This window comes from Rutidosis leptorrhynchoides, chromosome 2, assembly GCF_046630445.1.
Source record: "Rutidosis leptorrhynchoides isolate AG116_Rl617_1_P2 chromosome 2, CSIRO_AGI_Rlap_v1, whole genome shotgun sequence".
NCBI classification, from domain to species: Eukaryota; Viridiplantae; Streptophyta; class Magnoliopsida; order Asterales; family Asteraceae; genus Rutidosis; species Rutidosis leptorrhynchoides.
In genome coordinates this window covers 28,893,699-28,909,296 of record NC_092334.1, presented here as the reverse complement: position 1 = coordinate 28,909,296, position 15,598 = coordinate 28,893,699, and the positions used below count along the sequence as shown (strand labels likewise).

The following is a 15,598-nucleotide window of genomic DNA, read 5'->3' as shown; positions in this document are numbered from 1 at the left end:
TTTATATTTTAAGATCGAATTTATTTAATACTTATTTAATACGTAAAGTTTAATTACATAGTTTCAAATAGTAAGTGTGAATTGGTATTTACACTGTAGCTTTTATCGAAAGTCAATGAGAGTGGGTAAAAGAAACGTGTGTAGATATGTTAGCTGCCAAATCTTGTTTGGCTATTTAACTCTTTTTTATTGTAAATAAAAAGTAACACGTAGAGTTTTTTGTTACTTTTTTATTGTCGTTAAATTCGCTGATTACTTTATTTGATTTATTGTCAGTGATCATGGCTCTACATTCCAATAATTAGTATCAGAGCTTTTATGCATATTGAACTCGGTCACGTTGTTCGTGATAATATACAAAATTGGAGTACAAGAAATCGGTAAGCAACAAAATGAAAGAGTTTATGATTTTTTTTTCTTACAAAGAACCCTTTCATATTTATAGATTGTTTGTCTTTAAGAAACCATAAATCGTACAAATATGTGAGATTCTATAATGGAATTTAGTGGTGTCTTATAAAATTTGAATTCATTTTATATAAAAGATTTTCAAACTAATAATGTCACGGGGGCCCACTCGTTACAGTTTAGCGCCCCCCAGCATAAACCTACACATTACATATAATTACGGGAATATCCGTTTAGTTACACATGCAACATAATATGCATAATATATTTAAGGGGATACTGCACAGTTTATTGTGCATGTATTTAAATGGTCGTATGAATCTCTTAATTAAATTCAAGTTCTAACTGAGTTTGTTGTTCTTACTTTCAATATTATAACTAATATTTTCGAAAAATAGTTATATATGGATCATTCTAGAAATATGGATCATTTTCGAAAATTACTGTTGATGTGATTAAACTGACCTTTAAATTTTACAACTAAACTAGCTTAATAAATATTATCACACTACGGGCAACTGGTCCCGATCGTGCAGTAATAGATACTGGCAAGTCAAGTTTGTTCCACAGGGAGAAGCGTATTCAAGAATTTAACGACAATTAATTATACTAGAAAATGAGTTTTTGTTGGTTTTGATTTTGGATATAATTAACTTAAACAATAATAAAAATAAGAATAAAATAAAAATACAAGAAAATGTATTTACTTAGATTTCGTCCCCCTCGTTGATATGAATCATAGACAATTCATAATCAATTTACTATGGATTGTTGTTAAGTCTGATTACAATATTATATAGTATATAACTTCGTGATAACCTTTCGATTTCATAAAGTCTTGATTTACTAAGATTCAACTTAACTTTCGCTAATCTAGTCTTAACAAAGCAAACTATACCCGATCATTTGAATTATGATTCAACCTAGTTTTAACTTTCATTAAAACTTAAACTAAAATGGTTTCCCTTCTTATAATTTCATGACTATATAAATCTTAATACCACCAAATCACCAAATTCGTATTCTTATATTTTCGTCAAGAATATAGTCCTACGTTTCGTCTAGATCACTAATAGTGTTGAAGCATATATTTTATATATCACCAATTTAACTTTCGCTAAACGATTCAATAAACTATGTGACGGGGATTAAGTATTAGATTTACATAATAATGGATCTTTTGATTGAACACAATATCTAAAATTGATCTAAATAACAATTGTAATTATTCTAAAATGTTTACTTTATATATTTTTCTTTCGAATTTATATAAAATCTTAACTAATTAAAATTAAATCTAATTTTCATTGAGACCTAGCCTAGTTTTGACTTTAGCCAAAACTTAAATCGTAACGGTTTCCCTTTTTACAATTTCACGATTATATAACTAATGATATTACCCAAACCACCGAATCATATTTCTAAACTGGTGTTAATAATTTATTCATAAGTTCGTCTAAACCACTTTTAGTGTTAAAGCATAATCTATATCAATAAAAATAACTTTCGCTATTTTTATCTAATAAATTAAGTGATAGGGTTAAATATCTAATTATATAACAATGGTTCTTTCAACTAGGCACAATATTAAAAATAATCTAAGTTACATTTTAGTATTCTAAACGATAACAATCCATAATTGAGGGGTTCTACATCTAAGCAAACACGAGAGTAAACTAGCTAATCATAATAATAGGACGGGAGTAAAAATACAAACATAATATAGTAAACATGGCAATAATAACAATAACTAATAATAATAAAAATAACAATAATAATGATAGTAGCGATAATGAAAAATTAAATAGAACAAGTGAACAACTTACAAACAATCTTCAATTTATTAACTGCAAACGATAGAAATGAAAATGACATCACCCGTGCACACGAACAATAATACCCGTACAATACTGAAACTATCATATTTGAACTTGAAAATGAAAATAATACGAAACAAATACTGAGAATAATTGATATGAACAATATGTAAATTAAATTGAAGTAGTAAATTGGATTTTGTTGTATACTGGTTCCTACTAACTACTACTAAAATTCTCACTCTCTCTCACAGTATCATCCCTCCGTATTATATCATCGAATTTAGAAATAGTAGGTAGGACATATTTTATATGGATATTCCTTTTTGCTGTAAAGGGACTGCAAAGAAACACTAATTAACTCAAAATCCACTGTTTACTATCTGTAAAGTTAGATCTAGATGTGGTTGTAATACTATAAAGTATTACTTTGTGACTGTAAAGCTTCGATCCCATCAAGAAAGGATTATTTTTATATTGAAAAGTTGACCTTCCCATGTGCAGTTGAATCTGAATAATGGCCACAAGATTACACGATCCGCATAGAAAGGAACACGTTTCGCGTAAGAGTGAAGTTGGAATCTGATTTTGGTCACAACATTATGCGTTTCGCGTAGATTAGTACATGTTTCTTGTAAGGTTCCTTCTTGAAAGTTGTAGAGCTTTGAGTTACGGACGTCTGGACACCTGATTCGCCTTTTTTCGAGTCAGTATGATTTAGTTATGATTTTTTTCGTGCAGGCGCCCGATTTCGTGATTTCGATCGTTTTAACTTGTAGTCTTGAGGCGCGGTGTTGTAGTCTTTTGTTGCTCATTAAAAATCTTCATTTTTATCTTCATTTTGATCTTTATATCATTAAAAATCCATAATAGCATTTCATTCGACGCTTTGGACATTTTAACCAATTACAAACTGAAAACTACTCGAATACACATAAAAATCATAACATTTTGGATTGATATTGCGACGAAGTATATGTATATTTATAGCAATATCAACTGTGTTGAATCATATTCTTAATAGAATTTCAGCAAGGTACGATGAGATTTTTCAGCGAGTCTAGTATAACACTTAATTCCTAAAAGCCTTAATTATATATTCCCGTGTTTATTAATGAACAAAATAAGTGAAATGAAATAAAGAAGAATGAAATAGAATGATGTGAGATCCTTCCAATTTAAAAGTAAAGATTGAAAGGAAATTAGACAAAATCACCAATTCACTTTATTTTCTTTTTATCCTTCCAAAACTCAAAAACACCATATATTTTAGATTTCTATCAGCATCCTTTTTTGTAACACCCTGAACTCAAACGTACATGTGCAGGCATTTAAATAAGAGGCTGGAGTCGTAAAACATGTTTTAATGTAAAAACATACTTCGTACGACATTTCTAACAATGTATTATGGTTGGTTTACCTCAATTATGATTGGGTGTATCAATTGTGGCGTATGAATATTTAATTTTATAAATCACATTCAGTTTCAGAGTGGCACGCCGTACCAAGAAAATGGCACGTCCTGCCAAAACAAAATTCAGCAAAACCAGTTTCAGAGTGGCACGTCGTGCCAAGAAAGTGGCACGTCGTGCCAAGGCAACATCAGCAAATTTAGAACCCAAGTGGAACGCTGTGCCAGTTAGGTGACACGCCGTGCCAAGACGTGCATCAACATTCGTTCGTATTTTTTAAATGGGTTTAATGAGGGGTAAATGAGTCATTTTGCGTATGGACGGTTTTTGAGCCACACAACTGATACAAACCCCATCTTATCTTCATTTTATCCCATCTTTTTAACACAAACACTCTCTTCAAACCCTGGTGAGAGAAACAAGGTTTTAGAGTGAGAAAGTTTCATTTGGGGAAGAAGAAGGTCGATTCGGGTGAAAGCTCAAGAGTTAAAGTTGTTCACCTCGTTCACGGCTACGTTGTGGTTGTTGTGGTAAGTCCTAACTCCGAGTTTCAATCGTTTGATTTGGTGTTCATGTTAGGGTTTGAGCTTAAAGGTTCTTGAGAAAACCCACCTAGCTCTTTCATGGAAGTTAGGAGCTAGTAATCGGGTTTTATATTGTTGTTGGTGGGTTTTGGGTTGGAAACTAACTTGGCCATGTGTAGGGCTTGTAAAGTGGGTGTAATCACTAGTGTTAGTGATTATGAAAGTGTTGGAACCCATTTGGGTGTATTTGGAAGACAAATTTTGAAATGAGTCAAAATTAGAGTTTATGGGTCAAATTAGGGAAGACAAGTATTTGTTACTTGTGTTTCGGTTTAATTGGCGTTATAGGACCATATTCACTAGTGGTGAGTGATTATTGGTTAGTTTGGGCGTTGTTTGTGCTTGAAAGTGCATTTGGGTCAAAATTGCACTAAGTGTCAATTTAGGTTGGTTTGTAATCCACCCTAATTGTGTTGTTTGTTATGTAATAAATGGATTAGATACTTTCCATTGGCAGTTTGCGGACTTGACTTTGCATTCATCAAGGCGCTAAGGTGAGTGTAAATATATTATATGCGTATGTATGTGTAGGATGGGTGCGGGTGTGTAGAGTGACCCTTGCTCGGGTTTACTCTACATGAGTATGGGAGAATGGACTCCGTGGGTTTGATCGGGTCCATTTTGTACGCTTATGCGTTTTGGGTTACCACCCTTGGGGTAGTGAATCTTGTGAGTATACGGATTCACGTTGGCGTGTGATTTGGCTAACCCCGTCGATGTTGATGAGGAGTGTTGGGATGGTGGATCTTGTGTAGTTCAGATTCACGATGTCATGTGTAGTTCCGACATTCCCAGTTGTGTTGTTATGACTTAAGGTGTGCATCATGTGTAGTCTAGATCCACTCGGGCGTGTGTAGTTCCGCCAACCCCATAGTCATCTAGTTGGAGTTTGAATCTTGTGTAGTTCAGATTCATAAGGCATGTGTAGTTCGGCTATCCTCAATTGTAGTCGGGAGGAAGGTAGTGAATCTCGTGTAGTTCAGATTCACGTAGGCATGTGTAGTTCGGCCAACCTTCATATGTTTAAAGTTAAGTGGTTAACCTTGTGGTATTGGCTATATTTTCGTATATGTGTATATATATATATATATATATATATATATATATATATATATATATATATATATATATATATATATATATATATATTGTTGTGTTGTAGCTAATTGATGTGCGTAGAGGTGTATACGAAATAGTTATTATTTTTACTGCGAAATACTACAAAATATGATACAAATTACACAAGTTTTATTTATTTATTTATGGAATATACCTAAACCTTGCTACAACACTTATAGGCAGTGTACCTAATCGTAGAGTAGTGTAGTTTTTAGTAAGTCCGGTTCGTTCCACAAGGAGCTAGCTGAGTTTAACGCAATATTTTTATTAACTATTTTTATATAAATATATATATATATATATATATATATATATATATATATATATATATATATATATATATATATATATATATATATATATATATATATAAGTATTAATATTATTATAAAAGGGGGTTTTACCGTTTAATGACCGGTTTGTCGATTTTAAATAAAGCGTAAAGATAAATGACGATAATAAAATGATAGAATTTAAATTGCGATAAAGTAAATTGTAGTAATTAAAATGATAGTAAATAAAGGTACGATGAAATATGAAATAAAAGTATTATGCTTATTTAAACTTCCGTAATCATGATGTTTGACGTTTTGATTAATTGTTACCCGGGTTAGTTGTCCTTTATCCTGGATTATTTGATACCTATTTGGTTTTTGTCCATAATAGTCCATCTGTCATAATTATAAAATGCTCGTCAAATTAACCTTATTCCCGAAGTCAAATATTCCAACTAATTAGGGATTCGAACTGTAACAAGGTTTTAATACTTTGTTTAATAATTACACCAGGTTATCGACTGCGTGTAATCCAAGGTTTTAATACTTTGTTAATAATTACATCAATTATCCTTGTATGTAATCCACCTATGTTTTAATGAGATATGAATATTAATTTACCCACTTGATCAGAATGAATAATCAATTACCCAACCCAAATAATTAATTAAATGATCGTAAAAGATGTCGTATAAACGTCACTACATAGAACATACATAATCATTTTAATAATTATTAGATTAACTAATTTGAATATAGGTTCGACAGGTTCTAATGAGTTGTCATTCGATTAGACAATACCCCCTATTTATTAATAGTCAATAGTCCAATGTCCACAAGTGTCGGTCTTTTGTCCAAACCTTAATTATGGTACAAAATCTAATAACCCCGTCTTAATATTTAGTCTAACATCACGATTACTTTGGCTCAAATAAGTATAATAATAACTTAGTTATGAGACATTAATTTAAAAAGGAAGAACATAGCTTACAGTGGTGATTAATCGCGTAGCGTTACACGGACAGAATTTTTACTTACAAACTTACAACATTCGCTAACATAACGTTATTATTATTAAACTTTAATATTAAAATTATAATATAAATATAAATATATATTTTGAGAGTAAGAGATAGAAAAAGATGTACTAAAACTCACAAAAAACTGGCGAATTTATAGGATGTGGCATGCTACAGTAACTCATGCGATCACATGAGATTTTAGTGCAAATCTCATGCACTCGCATGGGCTCATGCACTCGCATGGGTTTTATGCCTATTTCCCATGCGATCGCATGGCCGTCAGATCCAGCTCACATATTTTTTGTTTGCTAGTTTGTCGACGTTATTTAATATAATATATAATATATAAATAATTTATATAATTATTTAAATATTATATTATATTCTTGTGCATAGTTGACTTGTAATTTTAGCTCCGTTGCGTCGCGCGTTGATAGTTGGCTCAGGTCCCGGTTCCGATTTTTCGAACGTCCTTTCGTATAATTTAATATCTTGTAATTTGCGTTTTGCGACTCGTACTCTTGTAATTTTGAGACATTTTTCATCAATAAATTGAACCACTTGAATTATATCTTGTACATTTGAGCTTTGGTCATTTGCTTCTTCAAATCGTTGTTTTCTTCTTTTGTCTTCGCACTTATTTATTTAAACGAATATTACATAAAAATAGAACAATTGCAACTAAAAGCTTTACATATTGGAAGGATATTGATACTAATAATATGTTCCTTTTTAGCATTATCACTAATCTTGCGGTTTTGGCATGGTGGTACGTTATGTATAGATTTGCTTAGTTATACAAGGATGTGGTATGTGTTTATTACTTGTGTTGGTGATACGTATTCATTTTATGAATATGTATGTATATAGTATGATTCATTAGTCTTATCAAGCTAATTTACACGGCGCCCTCCCCATTTTACGAGACAGATCCTCTCATGGTTAGGATAAGTCTGATCACTTGGCGACCCTGTTTGATGCTGAGGTCCGTGGATTTCCAGCTGATTTTCGAGAAAACTTTTCAAGATTTTTCATAGACTCTACAACTGGTCTGGACGACAACTTCCTGACCTAAATCAAGAAGCGCGTATCTTTTTCGAAACACTTTACTTCCTTTTAATGATGGAATTGATTCATCGTGCAGATCCATCTTTTTTTCAAATATATTACAGTAAATTAGGTAAAATTGATTAAAATCGTCCAAAACAAAAGTACCTGTAATAATCTTGTACAAACATATGTGATATGTGTTTTAAATAATTTGGTAAATTCTTCCCACACTTAGCTTTTATTTATTTTTTTCTTTGCCTTTTTATTCTCCTCTATTCCATATTAAATGAATTCTAACGTTTTGGGTTATTTCTCCATTTATGTTCTCTTCGAGGTAACAATAATTTCGGTATTAACACCTAGTTTTATCGTTCATAAATATGTATAAACATGATTTTGAATTCATTTAGTTGAAAATTTTTCAAATTTTCACAAAATTTGGCAATTAAACTAAGTGTAAACCCGAGAGAATTTATAACCCTTCCCCACACTTGAGATTATGCAATGCCCTCATTTGCATGAAATCAGACTATAATTATAAATTCATGAGGGTGATTAGTGTAGAAAAGTGATTAAAAATATCGAGTTTGCAAACATATTATTTTATATCACTTTTGATATTTTGCGTCTTGTCGTCAAAATTAGTAGCTTTTGCTGAACTTAATGTCAGTCTTTGAAAGTGCGCTGTTTTACCCTGTTTTGTATATAAGATAAACTACAAACATATATATAATATATATATATAAATATATATATTTTTTATAAAACCTTTATTTATTAAAACAATTTAAATGAATAATTTTTTTAAAATTTTGTTTCCTTTTACTTTAGGTAGTTTCGGTATGTTTACCTAGTCCGTCCCTCGACAAAATTTAAAATTTGTCATTTTTAAAGCGATTATTTTAAAAGCAAAGATTTTTGGGTTTTTTAATTTTTTTTTGTATACTTTAGATCAATAAAATTAAAAATAATGATAACAAAATTTTTTGCCCCGTCCTCGGGTAAAGCAATTTCGATTCCATGACCTAGTCTTCAACTTGGATGAATTATAAATATCAAATTTTAAACTTAATGAAATAAAGTAATTTTTGTTTTTTTTTTTAAAATCACACAAAAATTAAATTTAAAAATGCGTATTAATTTAATATAAAACCTACAAAACAAAAATTCAGAATGTGGGGAGAAAACTAGTTCTTTAGTGTCTGCTAGTGGAAAAGACCAATCGGATTCCATTCTCGGAACTACACGAGAACAGAACAACTAACTCTAAATAACGTTTTCTTTTTAGAACATTTGAATCTCCCCACACTTAGGTAGCTGTGGTTTTGAAATTGTGATTAACTTCATCTTTAATTTCGTTTGGACCATAATCAACTTGCATATCTGTGACTTTTGCTTTAAGCCATTGGTCGGATTCCTGTGTAATTTCCACAAATTCAACTAGTTTCGCCTTTTTTTTAGGCGATAGATTGGATACTAACCGGTTACATAACTTAAAGTTCCCCATGGTTCTAGCATCGCGAATCCGTTTAATAAGTTTCTTCATTGAACTATTAATAACGGAGTCATTTAATTTTGTATCAACAACGGGGTTCTTTGTTATCATGTCATCATTAGGTGTTGCTTCATCTTCCCCACACTTAGGCGTTTTATTATTGTTAAGCACTACCGTTGGAGTTGGTAAATCAATATGGTTTTTACCAATCATTTTTGTTGGTTCAACGGTTTTGGTTGGTGGAGATTTAGACTTCCGAATCACAAAGGTGACCGATTTGTCACCATCACTAAGTGTCATTCTACCTTTTCTTACATCAAATAACGCCCCGGTGGACGCTAAGAATGGTCGACCTAAAATGAGAGGAATGTTTGAGTCCTCTTCTATGTCAATGACAATATATTCGACTAAAAAGGTTAAATTACCCACTTGAACAGGTAGCTTGTCAGCAATTCCAACTGGGTGTTTAATAGTTTGATCAAAGAGTCGAACACTCATTTCCGTTGAACTTAACTCACCTACTCCTAATCTTTTATATAATGAAAGAGGCATAACACTTACACTTGCACCTAAATCTGCTAGTGCATCATACATGACACAATCACTAAGTAGACAAGGAACGATAGATTCATCCGGATCACCCAACCTGGGTGGAGGTTTCGGTGGAACTGTCTTCACTGGGTTTACTTTTACGAATTTTGTTTCTTGTACTTTCTTATTCTTCTTCTTCTTTTCAGAGGTTTCACAAACTTTATTACCTATTACTTGCTCATACTCAACTCCTTTTCTTAGAAACGGGATGGGTGGTCTGTATGGTGTCACCACTGGCTTTACATACTCAGGTGGTGGTGGTGTTGTAACTTCTTCATTGTTACTCACATCAAAAACCTTCCCATCTTCTGATGCTGGTTTTTCAAAATTCGTTGAAACCATATTAACATTCTCCTTCCGAGGATTTACTTCAGTATTACTCGGTAGATTTCCTTGTTCCCTTTCACTCATCATGCTAGCAAGAGTACCTACGTGTTTTTCTAGATTTAAAATGGAAGCTTGTTGAGTTTTTAATGATTGATCAAACCTCTCATTCGTTTGGGTTTGAGATGTAATAAATTATGTTTGAGATTCCATTAGCTTTGCCATCATTTCTTCTAGATTTGGCTTTTTCTCTTCGGTTTGTTGTGGTGGTTTATATAAGCCAGGTCTTTGTTGATTAAAAGTGTTTTTTTGAGTTGGTTGGTTATTCGGACCTTGTTGGTCATACGAGTTATTGTTGGGTCCATTTGGATTGTAAAGAATATTTTGATTTCGATTGAAGTTTGGCCTTGGCAGTTGATAATTATTTTGATAATTATTTACCAGCCTTTGGTTCATGTAGGAAACATTCTCACGTTGTTCCATGGTTTGTTCAATGTGACAATCTTTCATTAAATGTGGTCCACCGCATTGCTCACAACTGATTAGTATTACGTGAATATCTTTATTCATCTTTTCCATTCGTCTCTCGAAAGCATCTATTTTTGCGGAAATGGAATCAAAGTCATGGCTAGAATCGGCTCTAGCCGCTTTAGATGAACGAAAGATATCTTTTTCTTGATGCCACTCATGCGAGTGGGATGCTGTGTTATCAATGATTTTGTGAGCTTCGGTTAAGGTTTTCTTCATAATGGAACCACCAGCTATTATGTCGATGTCTTTTCGTGTAGCAACGTCACATCATTGGTAGAATATTTGTACTATTTGATAAGTATCTAAACCGTGTTGCGGACATCCTCTCAATAACTTTCCAAATCTTGTCCACGCCTCATATAGAGTTTCATTTGGCTTTTGTGTGAACGTAACAATTTCTCCTTGAAGTCTTACAGCTTTAGATGCTGGAAAGAATTGTTTAAGAAATTTCTCAACTAAAACATCCCATGTGTCAATCGCCCCTTCAGGTAACGATTCTAACCAATCTTTGGTTTCTCCCTTTAAAGTCCAGGGAAACAACATGAGATAGATCTGTTCATCCTCAACTTCTCTGATTTTGAATAGAGTACAAATCTTATTAAAGGTTCGAAGATGTTCATTTGGATCTTCTTTTGGCGTACCACTATATTGCCATTGATTAGTTACCATGTGTAGGATTTGTCCTTTGATTTCATAATCTGTCGCATTAATGTCTGGTGTAATAATGGCGTGACCTTGGCCCGTACGTGTGGCTCTCATTCGGTCTTCCATACTTAGAGGTTCCGTTACTTCCATAATTGAATTTGTTGAATCTGAATCACTAGGGGATTCTGATTTAATGGTTTCTTCCTTGACAATCTCTGGATGAGTAATTTGTGGTTCCGGAGGAATGATTAGTGGTTCTGGATCTCTGAATTGTCCTTGAATATCCTCCGGATTCTCAATTGTGAGGTCGGGTTCAAAAAATGGATTATCGGAAATTTGAATTGGAGTACTTAGTCGACTGGATGACGATTCTAAAGAAAAATCAATGGCGGCAATATTGGCTAGATGTCTTGATCGAGTTACAGGTGGTGAACGTATGAAAGGTGGTGAACGTTTTGCTCGGTGCATTCACTGAATATCCTATTAGTTATAAAAATAAAAATTATATAAGTTATCAAATTAATAGACTTTTATGATTTTGCCCACGTTTCGAATAGCCAATAGATGCAGCAGGTAGCCAGGACCCTTTAAATCGAAAGCCCACAAGTCGCCACTAACAAATTCAACTATTACTACGAACCAGAAAATTTTGGATGTCTATCAATTTAACCGCTTAAAATAATTTTTCCTTTTGAAATTTTAGAGAAGAAATAGAAAATTCTATGCCCTAAAAACTAGAGCGTCGAGAAATAAGAAAGAAAAAGAGCGCGTCGAAAAACGTCGAAAAATAAAAGGTCGAAAAATAATAAAAAGAACGTAGCGCGTCGAAACTTAAAAGTCTAAAAACTAAGAATTAAAAGTTGTGTCTAAAAGTATTAAAGCTTAAAAGAAATACTATACCCAAAATGGCAATAACTTAATAGGCACTAAAATTTAAAACGGCGTCGCAAAATTCTAAAGCACCTAAATCTTAGTCTAAAGAAAAAGCACTTAAGGGATTTTACGGCAAGGCCTAAAAATCTAGAAATAAAAATAACTACGGCAAAAACTATAGCTTAAACTAATTACGAACGATAAATATACAATTTACGAATAAACGATTAAAAAGATACAAAATATAAAAAGATATAAAAAGTGATAAAATTACTTATTTTTATAAAAATATTATTTTTATATTTATTTTATAAAAGTATTAATTTATATAATTAATAATAATATTAAAACTTAATATTACTAAATATAAATTAAAACTAAATTTAAAAACTAATTAATTAATTAATTAAAACCTAATTAGGGTTAATTAATAAATATAATTAATAATAAAACCCTACTGCGTAATAATTGCTGGGATCAGACCTGTCAGACAGCCTCATGCAATCACATGAGTTTTATGTGGCTGGGCCATGCGATCGCATGGCTTCGGATACCAGGCCAGGTCTTGGGCTGCTACAGTACCAGGCCCGAATACTTATTTATATTTATATTTTTTTCTGTTTTTAATTTAAATAAAATATTTATATAAATAAAACTTATATTTAAAAACTAAAATAGAAAAATAAAAATACTTTATAATTTTATACAAACTCTTAAAAATATATATATTTTGTTTTTCTGTTTATATTTTTATATTTAAAACGTATTTTTACAAAAAGAAATTAAAACTTAATAAAATTTTTTTATAGCGTTTCGCTTCGGTGTTAAGTTTCCCCGGCAGTGGCGCCAAAAACTTGATGTGCGTAGAGGTGTATACGAAATAGTTATTATTTTTACTGCGAAATACTACAAAATATGATACAAATTACACAAGTTTTATTTATTTATTTATGGAATATACCTAAACCTTGCTACAACACTTATAGGCAGTGTACCTAATCGTAGAGTAGTGTAGTTTTTAGTAAGTCCGGTTCGTTCCACAGGGAGCTAGCTGAGTTTAACGCAATATTTTTATTAACTATTTTTATATAAAAATATATATATATATATATATATATATATATATATATATATATATATATATATATATATATATATATATATATATATATATATATATATATATATATATATATATATATATATATATATATATATATATATATATATATATAAGTATTAATATTATTATAAAAGGGGGTTTTACCGTTTAATGATCGGTTTGTCGATTTTAAATAAAGCGTAAAGATAAATGACGATAATAAAATGACAGAATTTAAATTGCGATAAAGTAAATTGCAGTAATTAAAATGATAGTAAATAAAGGTACGATGAAATATGAAATAAAAGTATTATGCTTATTTAAACTTCCGTAATCATGATGTTTGACGTTTTGATTAATTGTTACCCGGGTTAATTGTCCTTTGTCCTGGATTATTTGATACCTATTTGGTTTTTGTCCATAATAGTCCATCGGTTATAATTATAAAATGCTCGTCAAATTAACCTTATTCCCGAAGTCAAATATTCCAACTAATTAGGGATTTGAACTGTAACAAGGTTTTAATACTTTGTTTAATAATTACACCAGGTTATCGACTGCGTGTAATCCAAGGTTTTAATACTTTGTTAATAATTACATCAATTATCCTTGTATGTAATCCACCCCTGTTTTAATGAGATATGAATATTAATTTACCCACTTGATCAGAATGAATAATCAATTACCCAACCCGAATAATTAATTAAATGATCGTAAAAGATGTCGTATAAACGTCACTAAATAGAACATACATAATCATTTTAATAATTATTAGATTAACTAATTTGAAGATAGGTTCGACAGGTTCTAATGAGTTGTCATTCGATTAGACAATACCCCCTATCTATTAATAGTCAATAGTCCAATGTCCACAAGTGTCAGTCTTTTGTCCAAACCTTAATTTTAGTACAAAATCTAATAACCTCGTCTTAATATTTAGTCTAACATCACGATTACTTTGGCTCAAATAAGCATAATAATAACTTAGTTACGAGACATTAATTTAAAAAGGAAGAACATAGCTTACAGTGGTGATTAATCGCGTAGCGTTACACGGACAAAATTTCGACTTACAAACTTACAACATTCGCTAACATAACCTTATTATTATTAAACTTTAATATTAAAATTATAATATAAATATAAATATATATTTTGAGAGTAAGAGATAGAAAAAGATGTACTAAAACTCACAGAAAACTGGCGAATTTATAGGATGTGGCCTGCTACAGTAACTCATGCGATCGCATGAGATTTTAGTGCAAATCTCATGCACTCGCATGGGCTCATGCACTCGCATAGGTTTTATGCCTATTTCCCATGCGATCGCATGGCCGTCAGATCTAGCTCACATATTTTTTGTTTGCTAGTTTATCGACGTTATTTAATATAATATATAATATATAAATAATTTATATAATTATTTAAATATTATATTATATTCTTGTGCATAGTTGACTTGTAATTTTAGCTCCGTTGTGTCGAGCGTTGATAGTTGGCTCAGGTCCCTGTTCCGGTTTTTTGAACGTCCTTTCGTATAATTTAATATCTTGTACTTTGCGTTTTGCAACTCGTACTCTTATAATTTTGAGACGTTTCTCATCAATAAATTGAACCACTTGAATTATATCTTGTACATTTGAGCTTTGGTCATTTACTTCTTCAAATCATCGTTTTCTTCTTTTGTCTTCGCACTTATTTATTTAAACGAATATTACATAAAAATAGAACAATTGCAATTAAAAGCTTTACATATTGGAAGGATATTGATACTAATAATATGTTCCTTTTTAGCATTATCACTAATCTTGCGGTTTTGGCATGGTGGTACGTTATGTATAGCTTTGCTTAGTTATACAAGGATGTGGTATGTATTTATTACTTGTGTTGGTGATACGTATTCATTTTATGAATATGTATGTATATAGTATGTTTATTCACACTAAGCTCTATAGCTTACCCTCTCGTTGTTTTTATTTTTATAGATTCGCAAGGAAGAGGTGGCAAGGGTAAGTGCAGGGATTAGTGGATTATTGCGGGTTGCTTAGAAGACTTTGATTTTGGATTCGATTTAGGATTAGGAAGTGTTTTCCCAATCACCATGCTCGGTCTTATGTCGGAGTTAAAAGCTTTGGGTCGAAAGTGTCTTTTGGTCGTGTTAAACGGGTCGAGAGTTGTTATGCCCATTTTGACACCTAACTTATGTAATGTATAAATTAAAGTTATTTAAACTTGCCGGGTATTGGAAATATTTTGTAAACATATTCATGGCGTAGTTGTTATCAATATTTATGCATTATATAAAAGAAAAAAATCGGGTCGGTATAATAACGGGTTGGATCGTTTCATT

The 15,598-nt window shown here is 31.5% G+C and overlaps 1 protein-coding gene across 1 annotated transcript in view; it reads left to right on the top strand.

Annotated features, from left to right (window-relative positions):
• Window positions 1-15,296, top strand: part of LOC139887741 (uncharacterized) — an 89,831-nt gene extending 74,535 nt beyond the window's left edge. Inside the window, exon 3 of the mRNA XM_071870802.1 lies at window positions 15,234-15,296. Within this exon, the coding sequence (XP_071726903.1) occupies window positions 15,234-15,296 (63 nt within the window). The remainder of the gene's footprint in view (window positions 1-15,233) is intronic.
• The last annotated feature ends 302 nt before the right edge of the window (window positions 15,297-15,598 follow it).